Source organism: Desmodus rotundus, chromosome 1, assembly GCF_022682495.2.
Source record: "Desmodus rotundus isolate HL8 chromosome 1, HLdesRot8A.1, whole genome shotgun sequence".
Lineage (NCBI taxonomy): Eukaryota > Metazoa > Chordata > Mammalia > Chiroptera > Phyllostomidae > Desmodus > Desmodus rotundus.
In genome coordinates this window covers 119,843,373-119,859,905 of record NC_071387.1, presented here as the reverse complement: position 1 = coordinate 119,859,905, position 16,533 = coordinate 119,843,373, and the positions used below count along the sequence as shown (strand labels likewise).

At 51.8% G+C, this 16,533-nt stretch overlaps 1 protein-coding gene and 1 non-coding gene across 3 annotated transcripts in view; both read left to right on the top strand.

Moving 5' to 3' along the window:
* The first annotated feature begins 1,335 nt into the window (after positions 1–1,335).
* The window catches only part of HIP1 (huntingtin interacting protein 1), a 146,318-nt gene continuing 131,120 nt past the window's right edge, over positions 1,336–16,533 (top strand). For both annotated transcript variants that reach the window (XM_024571428.4, XM_024571427.4), the window contains exon 1: positions 1,336–1,567. In XM_024571428.4, coding sequence (XP_024427196.2) covers positions 1,448–1,567 — 120 coding nt within the window. In that variant the 5' untranslated portion in view covers positions 1,336–1,447. The remainder of the gene's footprint in view (positions 1,568–16,533) is intronic.
* On the top strand, positions 9,526–9,732 carry LOC112315088 (small nucleolar RNA SNORA73 family). Its single transcript, XR_002975853.2, has one exon. It is a non-coding gene; the product is annotated as a small nucleolar RNA SNORA73 family (small nucleolar RNA).

Below are 16,533 nucleotides of genomic sequence, written 5' to 3'. Positions count from 1 at the left end.
GCACAAGCTGAGACCACAAATCCCCTCATTGTTATTGTTATCATGTTAATTGTTGACTGTTGACTATCCTTTACCCACTTAAGTAAAAGAAGTGTGTGTCTATCGTTTCATCTTTTATGCAGTCCCAGAGCAGCCCGGCCCCTCGCTTTCTCCTGCCTCCCCTAACCTATCACCAATGGACTTCATGTAACCGCCTTCAGGCTCCTCCTTTGATTCTAATGTATAAAATAAGGTGCTAAACTGCTATTCTCCAGAGCATTCCTCAATTTGTTGAGATATTGCTTCCCGGCAATTGTTGTCAGTTTCACTCAAATAAACTCACCGAAAATTCTCTACAGGTTTTGAATGTTTCTTACATTGACATTTTCAAAAGTTCTTAGTTGAATTTTTTCTATTTTTTGTTTGTTTTTTTAGCTGAAAAATGTTAATGCCTTTCTTTGCTTTGAGCTTCAAAGCTTCGCCCCCAACGCCAAAATTTACGGAAAACTTCTCTAACTTTCTTCAGCATCTCCGTTAAACATCACACTTCCCTCTGCCTGTCGGTACCTCGGCTGATGTCTGAGGATGGCAGGGGTAGCCCAGAGCCAAGGATAAACAGTGTCCACAGGGGTTTCTACCAACGAATACTCTGGCCGGTCCAGATGAGGAAAGGTTTGGAAAGAGGGTGCGGGAGGTTCCAGCTGACCCAGCCCAGCGCTCCCCGGGGCTGCAATCAGTACAAAGAAGACTGGCAGGGATTCAGGACCGGGTCAAGCTGAGGAAGAAAGCCGAGAGAACTGGGCGGAGACCGCCACCCACAGCGGCCAGGTCTGGCAGATGCTGACCCACCCTGCCGGAGCTGGGCCTGGGGGTAGCGCCTCCCGGGCTCCAGCCGCCGAACCGGTCCAGCCCGCGATCTCAGGCCCCCGGCCCAAAAGAAGTAAACAGGGTATTCCGGGCGGGTCAGAAGTCCCTGCGGGAGGGCCGACTCCCGGCCAGGATGACCCCCACCCACCACGCGGGGACCTCGCAGAGCCCGGGCCGAAGAAGACCGCGTCTCGCGGGGAAAGGGCACGGACTGGGGCGGGGAGCGTGGGGGGAGGGCGGTGCACCGGCGTCGGGGGCGTGGCGGGAGGGGGCGGGCCAGGGCCTTCCCCAGACCCCGCCCCCGCCGGGGGCGGTGGGACCCAATGATGGACAAGCCTCCGGGCCGGTCACCGCGCGCCGGGAGGTCCAGAGGGCTCAGCCGGGCGGGACGCACCCGGGGCTTCGGAGGGACCGGGTGCGAGCGGGGAAGCCTCTGGGGGGTCTGGGTGGGGCGGGGCCTCGGGAGAGTAGCAGCGCTCCCAGCCAATGAGAGGCCGCAGCCGTCCCGTTAGCGCCGGATCCCAGCGGGGCGGGCGGGGCGGACGGTGCCGAGGGGATCCCGGCGCGGCCGAGGGCCGCAGACTCGGCTCCGCGAGGCGACATGGACCGGATGACCAGCTCCATGAAGCAGGTGCCCAATCCCCTGCCCAAAGTGCTGAGCCGGCGCGGCGTCGGCGCGGGGATGGAGGCGGCGGAACGGGAGAGCTTCGAGCGGACTCAGGTGAGGACCTGGGGACCCCGGGGGCACGCGCGGCTGGGGCATCCCGGGGGACGCGGTGTGCCGGAGGGGCTTCGAAGGGAGTAGGTGTCTCGCAGGTCAGAGGTAGGACAGGGCAAGGGGACCGCTAGAGGGGGCATCTCGTGCGCAGGTCTAGGCGACCTGGGAAGGTCGGGGACCCGGGCATCCCAGCTGGCCGGGGAGAAAGGCAGGGCGGCTCCGAGGAGCTAGCGGGATCGGTGCGGCGCGGCTGACCGGAGCGGGTCCCGGCGGGATTACAGGGGCGGTGTCAGGGGGAAGAATCGAAAAGTGGCGGAATAGAAGTGCCCCTAGGCAGGGGGAGTGCGTTGGAGAGCCACTTTGGGACGCAAGTGTGGCGGCGAAGAGTGGGGCGCTGGGCGGGGGGTGTGAAGGGTCTCGGATGTGAAGGGGTCGGAGCCCTTTCCTCCCCTCTCGATCGCTTTTCAGTTTCATCGACACTCCCCCCTCCCCTAGTACCCCCTTCCTGGTGCCTCCTGCTTAGCTCACACCACCCCCAGCTGTCGGCCCTCGGAGGCTGGGCCAAAGGGGTTTGAGCGGTGAGAAGGAATGTAGGAAATGCGAAGTGTGACCGAGCTTGGAAAATAACTGGGGGCTGGAGGAGGGGGCGGCCAGGGACAGGAATGGAAGTGCTTGGCCCGACAGTCCAGTGCCGGTAGGATGAGCTAGCTCCCCAGTGGTGCCCTGACTTGGGGTCCTGATTTCATCCCCCAAGATGTGCCTGACAGCTAATAGGCAGACTGCCCTATTTGTCCATCCTGACCAGGGCTGGGGGCCAAAATTCCTCTATGTCATCAACAAAAAGCCACAATCCATTTTTACCTCAGCGTTTTAATGCCTGGTGTATTGATTTGACTGAATTAAGCTGACATGTTCATAGTGTTCATCAGCTCGTTTGTATGCAATATCCATTTCAAAGGGTGCAGTACTTTTAATCCCTGTGCCAAAGTTGTTTAGGCAGATTGGTTCTTCACTCCTCCTCTCAGAGTGGAACCTTTGAAGATCCAGCTGGGCCTCCACTGCCAGAGGGCTGGTTCCCCTGCTCTGTTCTGCTTTCCCCCCCAACTTTTAGACAGCAAAGGCTGTGAGGACCTGACTAAGTGTTCTGTGTATGGAATCTTGCGAAGAATAAAGCTTTACAGCCCGGGGACTTCATCCTCTCCCCTTCCCAGCCACCTCTGGAGCCTTGCAGGTGTGTCTGGGTGATGGAAAGTAGGGTGTGTCCTCTCCTTGGGTCATCCTACCCCAGGCAGGATGGGAGAGGTGGCCATTCACTTCTGCCTCTCAGGGTCCAGCCAGGTTCGAGGCTTGTGCTCTGGCTTTGTGGACTGGACTGCTGAAAAGAAGGAAGCTTTCCATGCCCACCTGCCTTGGGCGTGAGTGCCTCTGCTAGTTGCCTGGTCCCACGAGGCTTCTTGCCCCAGGAAACAGTGTGAATATTCTTCTCCTTTTTTTAGATGGAAAAGGAAAATAAATAGGTGTTATTTTATGATACACCATTCCTTCTAGAGTCTCAAATAAGTAAGAACTGGAGCAATAAAGAAATAAAACTTTGACCCATTAGAGTGATGGAAATGAGGTTTGTGAAAGCTTCCACCTACAACTGGCATGCTCCCTCACTATCCAGGGACAGCTCAACGAGGAGAGGGTGGCTTATTCTGGGGAACGCTTGTAATTGGCTAACTTTGACCTAGTGTTGGGGGTAGTGGGGGTGGGAGGTAGTCTGGAGCAGGAAAAGGGAGTTTTTCTATTGGGGGGTAGGAGACTGAAAAAAAGAAAACAATCCTAAAACTTCGCATTAGTCAATCTGCAAAAATTTATTTTGTTTAATGACTACCTATCAAATATATTATGGTACATAAAAATAAGTTAGAAAAAAGTTTTTAAATGCGTTAAGAGACCTTGAGAATCAGCCAAGGTATAGTGATAATTGTAACTAATTACTGTTTGTCACTGTTCTAAGTACTTGATTGTATTATCTTTAAGCTTTACAAGCACCTATTAGGTAGGGTATCAGCCACATTTTCCGGGAGGAAATGGAGGCCCAGAGAGATTAAGTAACCTGCCCAAGGTCACACAGCTGGAAGTTGCTTCTGACTCCTGGGCAGAGCACTGGCATTGGAGCTAGAAGAGGTTTGAATTTTTGGCTGGGCCTGTGGATAGGCTGGGCAGCCTGAGGCAAGTTGTCTGTCCTTTCTAAGCCTCCGTGTCTTTATTGTAAAATAAAGACACTACTTGTGAGGATTAATTTAAAGAATATGTGTGAAGGCATTTTGTAAACTGTGGAGCACTATTTCAGTGATTATTGCTATATATGATCTAACTGGGGAGATAAGACATGGGAAAGCACAGGGTAAGGAATCCTGCAGGTTGTGATTAACGCTTCAGTAGAGGGACGGAAGTGTTACTAGGTAATGCGGTAATTACCAAGAGCGTGTGCATAAAGTGGGGGTGAGAAGGGATAGCAGCCCTCACCCAGGACTGAACCCCTTTCAGCATGAGTTAGCACTTGCTGGGTGGAAGGGAGAGGACTCCAGGAATGGGAATGGCTTCAGGAAACACCTGGAGGTGAGTGTGGATGGCACGAATTGGCAGGGGTGGAGACTGGAGCAGAATTGGCCACTCCTCCATGCTGTCACCTTTTCTATGGTGCAGTCAGTTAACTATGAGCTTCCTGAGACAGGACTGTGTCTTGTTTTTGCCTGTGTCCTCAGATGCCCGAGGCTTGTGTCAGTGGTGAGCTGGTTATAGTTGAGCATAGAAAATGACTGGTTAGCTCCCGCGGAGAAGCCCTGGCCTGGGTGGGTTCCTCAGCCGTGGACTATAGAGGGCAACTGGAGTTACTTGATGTGCTTCCCTCCAAGTTTTCCTCCTGGTCCAGCCCTGCCTCCTACATTCTCAGTCAGGAGCCTGCCCCGTGCCCATCAGAGGGTTCTGATTTCTCTGCCTGCCTTCTGGTCAGGCCAGTGTCCTGGCGGAGCCCTCAGACCATCCGTGTTTCCTCACTTCTGCCAGCCTCTTCTGGGAAGCCTTCCCTCCTCTGTTCTCCTGGCGTCATCCTCATACCGCACACAGTCACTGTTCCAGCTGGAGTGGGGGCCCCAGGCCCCCCTGCCACAGCCCCCATCTCCAACCAGACCCCTGGTGTGTCCTCCATCCAGTCCATCACAAGCAACCTGCAGGCTCTAGGGAGATGAAAACTTGTTCTTGCTCTCAAAATAGCTGCTGTAACAGTAACCCCTTGCCTGGAGCACTTTGTAAAGCGTGTTTTAGCCATCATTGGGCTACATGGTGGTTAGGTAACCTCCCTCACTTTATGGGTGAGAGCTTGGTAACTTACCTCGGGCTAGTGGTTGGTGAATAACAGGATTGGAATTCAGACCCAGGGTTCCAGGTTCCAGGTCTTGGACCCCCTCCACCACACTGTCTTTACATCGCCAATTCAAGAGGGTGATTTGAAGTGAACTAGGTGGGCTGCAACTCACAGGCAAACAAAATGTCCTGTTTGTATTTACTTAGCCAGAAAATAGTTTTCTCTACAGTTTGTTTATTTTTTTCAACATCCATTTAGTGAGCTCATACCATGGAAGGGACATGGTGATGAGTAAGATAAAGGAGACCAGCCCCCAGCAACTCATGAGTTGGGGGGCGGGGGCGGGGACCAGCCTCCGCAGGGCTCCTCTCTGTCCAGGACAGCGGACCTGCAGCACCAGCCTCGCAGGAGTCCTGACCAGTGCAGGACCTGCCGAATCTGAGCCTGCGTTACAGCCAGAGTCCCAGTGGTCCTGGCACACCGAAATTTCAGCAGCTCTGCTCTGCAGCAGGTGAATGCTGGGGTCAGAGGGGAGAGGTTGGGGCTCTGGAAGCACAGAGGAGCCTTTAGAAAGTAACAGCCTCTTCAGGTGGAGCCCAACACAGAGTACAGCGTCCCAGTGAATCACGTGTTTGGAAGAGCCAGGAGATTTGGGTTCTAGAGAAGAGACAGAAACAAATATTTATTGAGGGGCTGCTGGGTACTAGAAACATGTTAGGTGATTTCTACCCATTTAATAGCTCAGACTGAGAGAGAACAAGTGACTTGGCCAAGGTCACACAGGGAGTAAAGAGAAGCCAGGGCTTTAAAATCGGACAGCCAAGTCTTCTTCTCCACATTAAGTCAGGGTGTTTCTGCCACCCGTTCATGATCTTCAGCAGACGCTCAGCCTTCCATTCGTCAGCTGGAAGATTTGAGGGTTGTCTTCTTACGTAAAAGTTACCCCGATTTCCTCCCTGCTCCCTTAGCTGGTATTGAAAATGTAGAAAGGATGCCAACAACTTCCTTGGGGTCCATGGTTTTCTCCCACTCATACTCATCAAAATAGCCAACATTTATGGCATTACTATGTGCAGTTGATAAAGGCCTTACATCAGGGGTGTCAAACCCGTTTTCACCGGGGGCTGCATCAGCCTCGCTGTTGCCTTCAAAGGGCCGAAATAATTTTAGGACTGTATAAATGTAACTACTCCTTAACAGCTAAGGAGTTGAAATTACATTCGGCCCTTTGAAGGCAACAGCGAGGCTGATGCGGCCCCCGGTGAAAATGGGTTTGACACCCCTGTCTTCCATGAACCACTCCTTTCAATTCTTGCAACAGATTTATAAATTACAACCCCTATTTTATAGATGAGGAAATTGGGGCTTAAGAGGGGTTAATAACTAGCTCAAGGTTCTGAAGTCAGTGACAGCTGAGACTCAGATGCAGGAAAACCAGGCGCAGCGCCTGGCCTTACACAATGCCCATCCCTGTGTCATTGCTCGACCCCCTCCGGCTATCTCCCTCCTTCCTCCCACTAACTGCTGGGGTCCCCAGGCACTGCCGTCACCCCGCTTCTCTTTTACCTCCTATCCTCTTCCTCTGCCCTCAGCACCATCCGATGGGTTCTGGTCTCACCTCCATGACTTCCCAGCCCGACGGACCATTTCCTATTGGACATGGCCCCCCGATAAACCACACGTTGCCCAAACTCCACTCTTCAGCCTCTTCAGTCTCTGAATGCCTGCGTCTGGTCCCCATCATCTCCTTGGCATCACTTCTGAGTCCTCCCTCCTTCTTGCCCTCACAGTCCCATTCCGTTCCATGACACGTCTCTTGATCCTCTGCTTCTCACTGTTAACTGCCTTTATTACTTGTTGTCTATGTTGTCGTAATCCCGTCCGCCCTGCCCCCTAAATAGCCTGGTGCCAGATGGTTTGTCTCTAAAGCCCAACACTGCTTGTATAACTCCCCCTTTTCAAGAATCTTTGCTGGCTCCCCAGAGACCCCGCATGATGTGGCACAGCAGGGTCCCTAGTCCCTGTCCTTTTCAGGCCTTAACTCACACTGCCTCCTTCCACTAGACAGCCCTTGAAGTCTGGTTTCTGCTAGATGGTGTATTCAAGTGAGCAGGGCCCCTCGCTACTGTGTTCTCTCCCTTCACCCAAGCAAGCCCACATCTTGGCTTCCCTTCTAGACTGTAAGCTCCTGGGGGCAGGGGCTGGGTCTCAGGGCCTTGGATGAGGTAGGCAAGGCGGCCTGTTTGCCAAACCTGTGAGCATGAAACAGTCGGAGGAGCTGCAGGGAGCCTGGGCACTAACTAAGGCAGGCCCCCTCTTGCAGAGCACTTTCCTTCGCACATGTTGCAGATTCTCCCTCCTTCTCCTTTGGTTGCTCCAGTAATTAATTCTTACTAAGTTTTTGTCCCGTGTGCCATGCCTGCGTACCCCGGGTGCCAGGGGAGTCCCTGCCCAGCTCCTGAGAGCTAGGCTGGAGAACCCACTTAGGAGAACGCCTGAAGAGTCTAGAAACAAAATTTGGGCTGAAGGTCAATTATGTGAATTTCTGCAAAGTTTGGAATACTTTATAAGCATTCCAAAAATATGGTCTTGGCCTTCCCAGGGTTTCTTTCTTCTTCAGGTGGGACCTTTCTGAGCTAGAAGATATTACCGGGAATGGAGACTGACTGGCCTAGTGTCTCAGGCACCTGGATGTGGCTAATGGCAGTGGCCATGGGCAGCTGCTGGAGTTTGCAGCAGAGTTTAAGGGATGTTAGGATGAGTGCAGAGGAATATGAGAGCCCTCCCCTGGAGAATATCTGGCTCTGCTACTGAATTTCTTGTTTCAAAATGAGGAGGCTGGAAAAGATTTCTGAAGGTCCTTCCAGCTCTCAAATATTTTAGCTTATAAATCTTCTGTCAACAGGCTTTCACACTGTGGAACAAGGATGTGCATTTCTTCTGAGCTTTCTATGCCGGCTTGAAAAGAATGCCCCCTGTGTATGGAATGGGGCCCAGGTACTGGTACAGGAGAGGACGCTGCTGCACCTCAGGAAGGATAGGGGGTGGCTGTGTGGCTCAGGAGAGCAGATCCCTAGCGCCACTTGGGCACTGAAAGGGTTCCTTGCCTGTGAGGCACTGACTAGGGCCCATCTATGCTCCCCATCCATTGGCACACTTATCCCATGACCTCGTGGAGGAGACCTGGGTGGGGTGTGGGGTGCAGCCTGGCGCAGTGGGCTGGGGGCCAGTGCTTTGCTTGCATGCAGAGGGTTCATGGCCTGGAGAGATGCCCACCTACGAAAGGGAACTTGTCAGCCCCACCTCTTGGCAGGGTGGGAGCTGCTTCCTGTTTTCTTGCCTGGGCAGGCAGGGAGGAGCCCTGTTCCCAGCTGTGGGCTGTACGGTTCAGGGAGAGGGATGGGCAACGAAGGTGTCCTCTGGCTCAGATGTAGGAAGAGAACTGGGATCTGAAAGGTCGCTGCTGTTGCTTCTGCTGTTAGTGCTGTGGGGAAGCTCAGGGAGCTGGTCTGGACCGTCCAGGAAGCTGGTATGGCCGATGGCTTCTGATTTAACAACAGCTAACACTGTGGTTATAAAGCGCACTTACACATAACCTTTTTTTAGGCACAGAACAACCGTTCAGTAGGTGATTGGGGTCGGTTTTCACGTGTGGAGGCTCAGAGAGCTTAAGTGACTTGGTTTAACAGCACTCAGGAAGTGGCTGATCTGAGGCTTGAACCTGGTGACTCGGATCTCAGACTGTATACTTTTCCTTTCTGTATGTATCTCCCTTCAAAGCTGAAGCGTGGTCTGGGGCTTTGGGCTGAAGGTCAATTATTTGAATAAGTAACACAAGGTATGGAGATTCCCCCCCCCCCCAGGTCTTTCCCAGTTGACTCTTTGGACATTTGAAATTCCTCCCAGAAGAATATTTGTGCAACATACATACCCATCAAAGGGCCTGTGTCAAGAAGATGTAAAAAACTTACAAGTAAAAAAAAGGGCAACCTAATAGAAAAATAGGCCAGAGGAACTTCACAAAAGAGGATTAACGAACGGCTAATTCACATAGGAAAAGGTGTGCAACTTCAGGAGTAATCGGGGAAATGCAAATTAAATCACTAGGAGACCAGGAGGGCTGAAATAAAAATGAAAAACACCTGACAATGCCAAGCGTTGTTGAGGACGGGAAGCACGGAGACGCTCGTGCACTGTGGTGAGGCCGCACACTGGTGCAGCCGGTGTGCAGCCCCATCAGTTTCCGGGCTGTTTCCGGAAACTGCTTTGGAAACAGTCTGGTATTACCCTGAAACTGAAGGTACGCACGCTCAGTAACCCCGTAATCCCACTGCCGGCTGTACGCTGGGTAGAAATGCATACACGTACACCACGAAGAGTGCTCAGAATCACACTTTGTAACAGCCCCACACTAGAACCAGTCTAAAAGCCCATTGACAATAGATAGATAAGTTGTGACATAGTCTCTCACTGGGATACTGTACCAAAATGAAAGTGAATAAAATATAGCTACACTCAGCAACATGCGTGAATCTTACAAAAAAGGCAGACCCAAAGGACACCTCCTGTATGCTTCCATTGATATCAGGTCTAAAAACCAGGTAAATCTCCCATGTGGATGTCCCCCGGGAGGTCACTGTCCCCGGGGCTCTGTCCGGGTGGCAGAGGGCCTCACAGGGCTCTGGCCCTTGAGTACAGTCCATTTCCACAGCACTGGAGAGAAGGCGGGGCCTGGAGTCCGCACCTGCACATTCCTGCCCCCCGCTCAGAGTCCTGTGGACTATGGCAGAGGACACAAACCATGTAGGAAACATCGAGGAAATAAAAGAAAAAACTAAAAATTAAAACTATTTTTTAAAATAGGCAGAGCTAAACCAGTGCTAAGGGGTGCTGCTCAGATGGGAAAACCGTGCAGAGTAGAGGGAATGACCGTTGTGCAGCCAACTCCAGGTGCAGGACTGACGGCGCCGGAGGTCGGCGATTGGGAGCTTGTGCCAAGGGAGCTTCAGCGGTGCAGCCACCAGTGTGTGTATTGACCCGGGCGGTTATGAAACTGTATGAGCTGTACATTTTTGTTTTGTGCAGTTATTTCACAATACAAAAGGTTAAAAAAAACCCAAACAAACCTCTTCCTAGCGAATAGAAGACAGTGTCTTGAGGAGGCGAAGGACCTGCCACATACACATTTGAGGTCTCTTTCGAAAGCAGCCTTCCCTGTGAAAGCATTTCTGATGCTGCCCCAGCACTGGAAAGCCTCTGATTTATGAGTCATGTGCACACAAGCAACTTCCGAGCGCTGCCGTAACATGTAGCCAGGAAGCGGAGGCCTGTCATTAACCCACACTTACCATGTTGCCCTCGGCTTCCATTCATCGCCCTCCTGCCTTAGTGGCAGATGGGCTCTAAGGTCCTCGCTCAGCTTCTAGCCAGCTGCCCCCACATCTAGCAGAGGGCTTTTCATCAGCTAAGGCTCAGGGTGTCTGAAATACAATATAAATTAGGTGGTAAAAAGTTCTCAAAGGAGAGAATGAGAAAAGAAAGTGTGTCTCTGGGCTCAAAAGAAGTACTTTTGAATAAAACTAAAGACCAGATGGTGGACTTTTGGAACACAACCTGAAGTTTAGCTCATGTTGCAAAGATTTAGATCAAGTCCTGCATAAGGAAGCTGTGCTGAGCCTCTGGGAGCGTCTGGGAGCTTCGGGAGTGTCACCCGGGAACATGGCAAAAACGCTAACCTTCGAACAACGGTTCTTCAGGGTCTTTGGCTGTGTGGTCCACGGGGCCAGCCCACAACGCAGTTGCTCCGTGTGTTATGTCTTACTCCTCTGCTGTACGCTCCCTCTCCCGTTTTGGCTGGAAGCCGTTGCCTTCTCTGTTTGGTCTTGCTTGGATGTATCTTGACTGATGCCATGTTCTTCCCTCCCATTTTCCATAATGCTTCAGAAAACACAGATATGGGCTGTGTGGTTTCTTCCCTGAGCAACGTCCAGGGTAACTTCCTCTAGAGTAACAGGGCTCAGCCCAGGGCTCCACGTCTCCGGGCTTGGCGCTTGGTAGGCATTCCCCAAATCTGTGTTGAGTGCCTTATTCATCTTATAACCTCGGGTTCCTGGCACAGTGTCTACCCTTGAGCGCCTCTTGTTAAGGGGATGGGGAATGAAGGATAAAGTATTGTGAATTAAGAACTGAATAAGCATTACCCATTTTTGTCCCAGCTGGGAACCCAGCTGTGGACCCTGATGAGCTAATTGTGAATTTCAGTTCTCATGGGCACATTGGGGGCCACCGAGAAGAACACTAAAGAGACCAGCTCTCTGATGTAACGCGGGTGGTTCTCTGTGGACGTCCTCCTGACTGTCAACTCCCTGACTCATGCTGGGAAGTGACTTGAGAGATCTTCTGTTTCCTTTGAGATCCTTATTGGGAGCTGGGACTCCTCTCTGTACAGTCTAGGCCCATTCTTGCTGATAGGAAAACCCCAACATCCTTAAACCTGAACTCCGTCTCTTGCCACAAACTTGACCGTTCTCCTTTGTTCTCAGATTTTGAGAATTTCAGTTTATAAACCATCCCTGGCCATTCCAGCTGAAATTCTCTCAGTCATCCTCGATGCCCATCCAGTCGGCACCCCTGCAGCTTGTCACAGATTCCTGGTGCTGATGTCTCCCAGATTGCTCTGCGTCTCACTCCCACTTCACCCACCACGGCCTGTGCCTTATTCCAGCCCTTCACTCTAGCCTGAACTATTTATTACCCAGCCCAGCTGGCCTTCCTTCCCTCCAGTCTCTACCCTCTTGCTGTCTACCCTCTCCTTGGCTGTCTGAATTCTGTGTTAAAAGTCATAACTGCTTGTATGAGTTCATGTTTTAAAAACCTCTGTTTGTATATTACTCCGAGCTGAAACCCAAGCCCGTTGGCATGACACGGCGCCAGCGTTAACGTCTGCTGCTCTCCCCGTCTGCAGCCCAGCCTTACCGAGCCCTTGGCCTCCTCCCAGCACAGGCCCGTTTCACTCCTTCGTGTTTTTCCAGGCAGTACCATTCTTTTCTGCCTGGAATGCCTCTTCCACTTTATTCACCTGCCAAACTCTTCTTCGTTTATTATTATTATTATTTTAGACTTTATTTTATTTCTAGAGAGAGGGGAAGAGAGGGAAAGAAACGTTGATCAGCTGCCTCCCACACGCACCCCAACCGGGGACCGGCCTGCAACCCTGGCGTGTGTCCTGACCAGGAATCGAACCAGCGACCTTTTGCTTTCCAGGACGATGCCCAAGCAGCTGAACCACACTGGCCCTTTAAAGCAGAGAACGTTCTCTGGCTGCAGGCAGAAGAGAGATGTGGCAGAGAGAGTGCAGGTGTGAGGAGGAGTCAACATGCCACTGCTGGCTCCGAGATGCAGGGCCGCTTGTGCGAGGACTGGAGGTAGACCGCCAGGAGCTCCCGGGTGGCCCCTGGCTGACAGCCAGCGAGGGTACAGGACCTCGGGTTTCTGGCTACAGGGAATTAGACTATACCAACAACTGGAATGACCCCGGAAGGGAATTTTCCCAGCACTTCCAGCAGGGAATGCAGCCCTGCTGACACCTTGATTTTAGCCAGTGAGGAGGATTTGCCCTTCTGACCTACTGAACTGTTAGATGATACGTGGGCGTTGTTTTAAGCTCTTAAATTTGTGGCAATTTGTTACAGCAGCAATTAAACCTACCCCAGACGACAACAGGTAACTTATGTCCTGGGGCAAGAGGCCTAGCGAGCTCACGCCTCGCTGCACAGATGGGCCACCCTCCCTAACCCAGAGGGACAACTTGCTACTTCATTTGTGCTCGCTGTGGTCATAGATGAAACACTGGATTTCCACACTTGGCACTTTTTCACAGAAGTTTTATCCTGGAAAAACAATTCAGCAGCCTATTCAAAACATTCTTTCCTGCTGGGCCATGGAGTTCTTTCGTGCAGTTCCAAGTTTAAGGATCACAGATATTATTCACTTAACTTAAAAAAATTTTTTTTTGATGAAGTCCTGCGCTACTCAAGAAGGCGGGTGGGAAATCCCCGTGTTACTGGAGGACCGTGATGGTCTCTGCTAGAGAGAGGGTGACTTGAAGTCAGGAAGCAGAGGTGGCAGTAAATGATGGGCTTCCCTCAGTGTGGGCCTGCTGTGTCCCAGTGCTTACTGAGGTCCCGGTGGTCTGCAATGTCCCCGTGTTCCTGGGCTCCGCTGCCGAGCAGCCAGGAGCTCCTGGAGCGCCGGGTTAAGAATCGGAAGCTTCGTTTCTGGCAGTGGTTTTTCCTTCTGCCATGGCCTGTACCCTCTGTAGGTCTTCAGTCAGGGTCCATGAAATGAGGGGGGTTGGGCGAGGCTGCCCCAAAGGCTGGAGGATTGGTGCTTCCAAGGCAGTGCAGCCACGGGGGTAGCAGCCCTGTCCCGGCTGGCTGCCTCTTGGCGACGCCTGGCCCTTGTTATTCCAGCTCTGCTGTCCTGATTCCTGGCTTTCCCACCCCCAAGAGACCTTTCCTCCTGGCTGCAGTTAGTTGTTACGGGGAACTTCTGTGTTGGTCAGATGGACCCGTGTCCCCCTCTCAAAGTCACTCGCTCAGAAAACTCACGGCGCCGTTGGTCACCTACGCCCAGGTACCGGCCGCTGCCTTCTGCTCAGGACTACGCACTGAGCGCCTTTGCGAGTTCTCATCCTGCGTTAGCCTCCCAGTGTTAGCCTATTCGGCCTCGGCTGTAGCATGTAAAAAGTATAATTTCCAGAAATACTCTTTGACACTAAATCAGGGGCACATGGAATGTCTAAGTTTTAGACATTTGGACTCTAAAATGATGCCGTTGCAGCAAACCTGCAGCCCAGCCTACTAAACCTGTTTGGCTTAGAGAACTCTTGGGTTTCCACATTCTCCACCACTCCCTGTTGTCTTCTACCGCCAGCCTGCGGCATGCATTGGCCTTAGCGCCCTGGTTCCTGGCATTATCTGAGGTGTGACCTCTGATTCAATCCAGCTTCCCAGAGGACAGGGAGGATTAGAAAAGAAAAATAACTTGCCCAGGGTCCACACTGCATGCATTGCCTGGATTGGAGGCAGAGCCAGGCTTGTGTCTGGGCCCGGGTTGTGCTCCCAGACTGTAGAGGTGATGAGCATGGGCTATAGAGCCATTCGGTTTACCTGCCGTGGGTCCCAGGCCGACTGCTTGCCGGACTTGCTGGCGACCATATATTGCTCTGAATCGATGAAGTAGAGAGCCATCGGAAGAGCGTCTGTAGTAAACAAACACACACACCTCGCTCACAGGGTTATGAAAGGATGACGTGACATAATACATGAAAAACGCCCAATACATTGCCTTCTATGTAGCAAGTCCTCAGAAATATCACTGTTATTCTCTTCCTAGTTCTTAGTAACATCAAAGTTGAGGGGCAAGCGTGCTATTTGGCACAGAATGGGTCTCCTGGTTTGTCTGCTCCTGCTGAGGCCTGCGTCGAGGGTCACCTGGATGAGGACATGGCTGGGTTTTCAGGTGCAGTGTTGCAGGAGGTGGCGTGCAGAACCACAGGAGGAATTACTGGGAGAGCTCGAGATGTGTTTTCCTGGACCGTGACCTGGGCATACTGGCCTGCCTTTGCACAGGGCCAGGACTGCACCGCGGGCTCAGAGAAATCTGGACCTCCAGTTCTGTGGCACAGGGCTGGCTCAGAGATGACGGCTGAGATGATGAGGGCCTGCAGAGAGAGTGGTCCAGTCTGGAAAGACAGAAGCTAAAGCGAGGGCGTGGGTGGGAGGGAGGGACACTGGCCACACGTCAGAAATCTGGGGATTGGGCCGTGGCTCCGCCCATGACTGGTGGTATGATTTTCTTTTCATTAAAGGTTTTACCTGTACCTAGTTACGGGAGTCAGATAGTTATACAGGCTTGTTACCAAGTCCGGCCAGTCTCCTGGCCCAGCTGTTTCTCCTTTCCCCACCATTTCCTGCTTCCCAGAAACAACAGTTTCATTTTTTAATCTGCTTTCATTATAGCCATTATTATAAACCTGCCAGTAATGGAAGATAAAGATCGAGCTTTGCTTCACCTGTGTGCTCCTCCCACCCCCATGGCAAACGCGTTTCCTCTGCTGTCCCCAGGCCTTTCCCTCTGTAGTCAGGGTCAACCCGTAAATACTAGGGGCAGCTGAGCCCCTAGCTGTGCTTCGATGCCTTCTCCTTCCTGCATACATTCTCATGAGTGCTGGAGTCATTCATCGTTTCTGTTTGCTGGGGTTTCTGTGTACTTAACATGTATCCACAACTCTCCCCGCAGTGTGGAGATCACCGCAGAGCACAGGCGGCCGTCGATTTCCCCACCTTAGGGTCAAGTGAGAAAGCACACGGGCAGGGGTTGTGTGAGAAGACGGGAATCACAAAGGTGACGCAGACTGGCCGTGGTGCTTGCTGTCTGGAACTTCCTTCCCAAACCTCCAAGCTGGAAAGTAATGGCCTGTATAGGGAAGGTGAAAGGGCGCTCCCCTGTGCCCGGTGGGGAGTAAGGCGCATCCAGCCTGAGCGTGGAATAGGCTAAACATGTTTATAGGGCCATAAGGAGTTCAAAGATTTATCTCTAACACATTATCAAGGAAAGTCTGAACAACTAAGGGTGTCCTTACATCATAAAGAATGACCTGGACCTTTTGGGGGCCTCGTTAGAGGCAGAGCTGGGGCTCATTGGACCAGGCTGATCTGACGGCATTAATGCTGTTTTACGGAAAGAGGAAATGCTTCCTCTGGCGCCTAGAAAGCCAGTACGTAGCCACATCGCAGTGATGATGGTGATGGAGTGGTCGTCATCCTGCCTTGCTCTAGGGACGACTCGGGGCCTGGGAGTTTTGAATATTTATTCATTTTCATTTATTCTGAGTGCCAGTTAAATATATTTACAACATGTTTTGTCACGGGAAATGGGAAATAAAAACCAGTGGATAGGAGAGAGTCTTAAATGTGTGGTGTCGAGTCCCAGCCGTGGTCCTTACTGCCTTAGGCCTCAGCATGAGGGGCTGGCCTGGGTAACGGCCAGCTGCGAGACCCTCTAAGCCTTGGTTTGCTCATTTGCAAAGTACTGTATGTAACAGTACAGGTCCACAATCCCTAATCTGCTGTTCTGAAACCCCAAAGCTCCGGAAACCTAAAGTTCTTTTCAGATTTGGTGCCCTACCTGCGCTTGCCTAGGCCCATTACAGTCTTTGTTATGTGTCCGTCTTAGCATGGACGGTGGTATAACACGCTGCAAAGGTATTACTCTGTTTGAGTAGAGGGTCTTGCCTAGACCCCGAAATTCTACATCCCAAATACACTGGCCCCAGGAGTCTAGAAGGAGGGATTGCATCCCGTGGTATCTACTTCATTGTGTTTTTGGAAGGATTTGAGTGAGATACCTTGTGTATACAAGATGCAGCACTCTGTCAGGCAAATAGTAGGTGCTCCATAACTACTAACTGTTATCCTTATTGTTCATTCATTGATTTTAGAATCACGCTTGTAGGACGAGGAATAATTAGATTAATTATACAAGTCTAACTTCCCATGTTTAGTTAAAGTCATATGAAATATTTAAACTAGAAAGAATTGAAGTAACAGTTTGG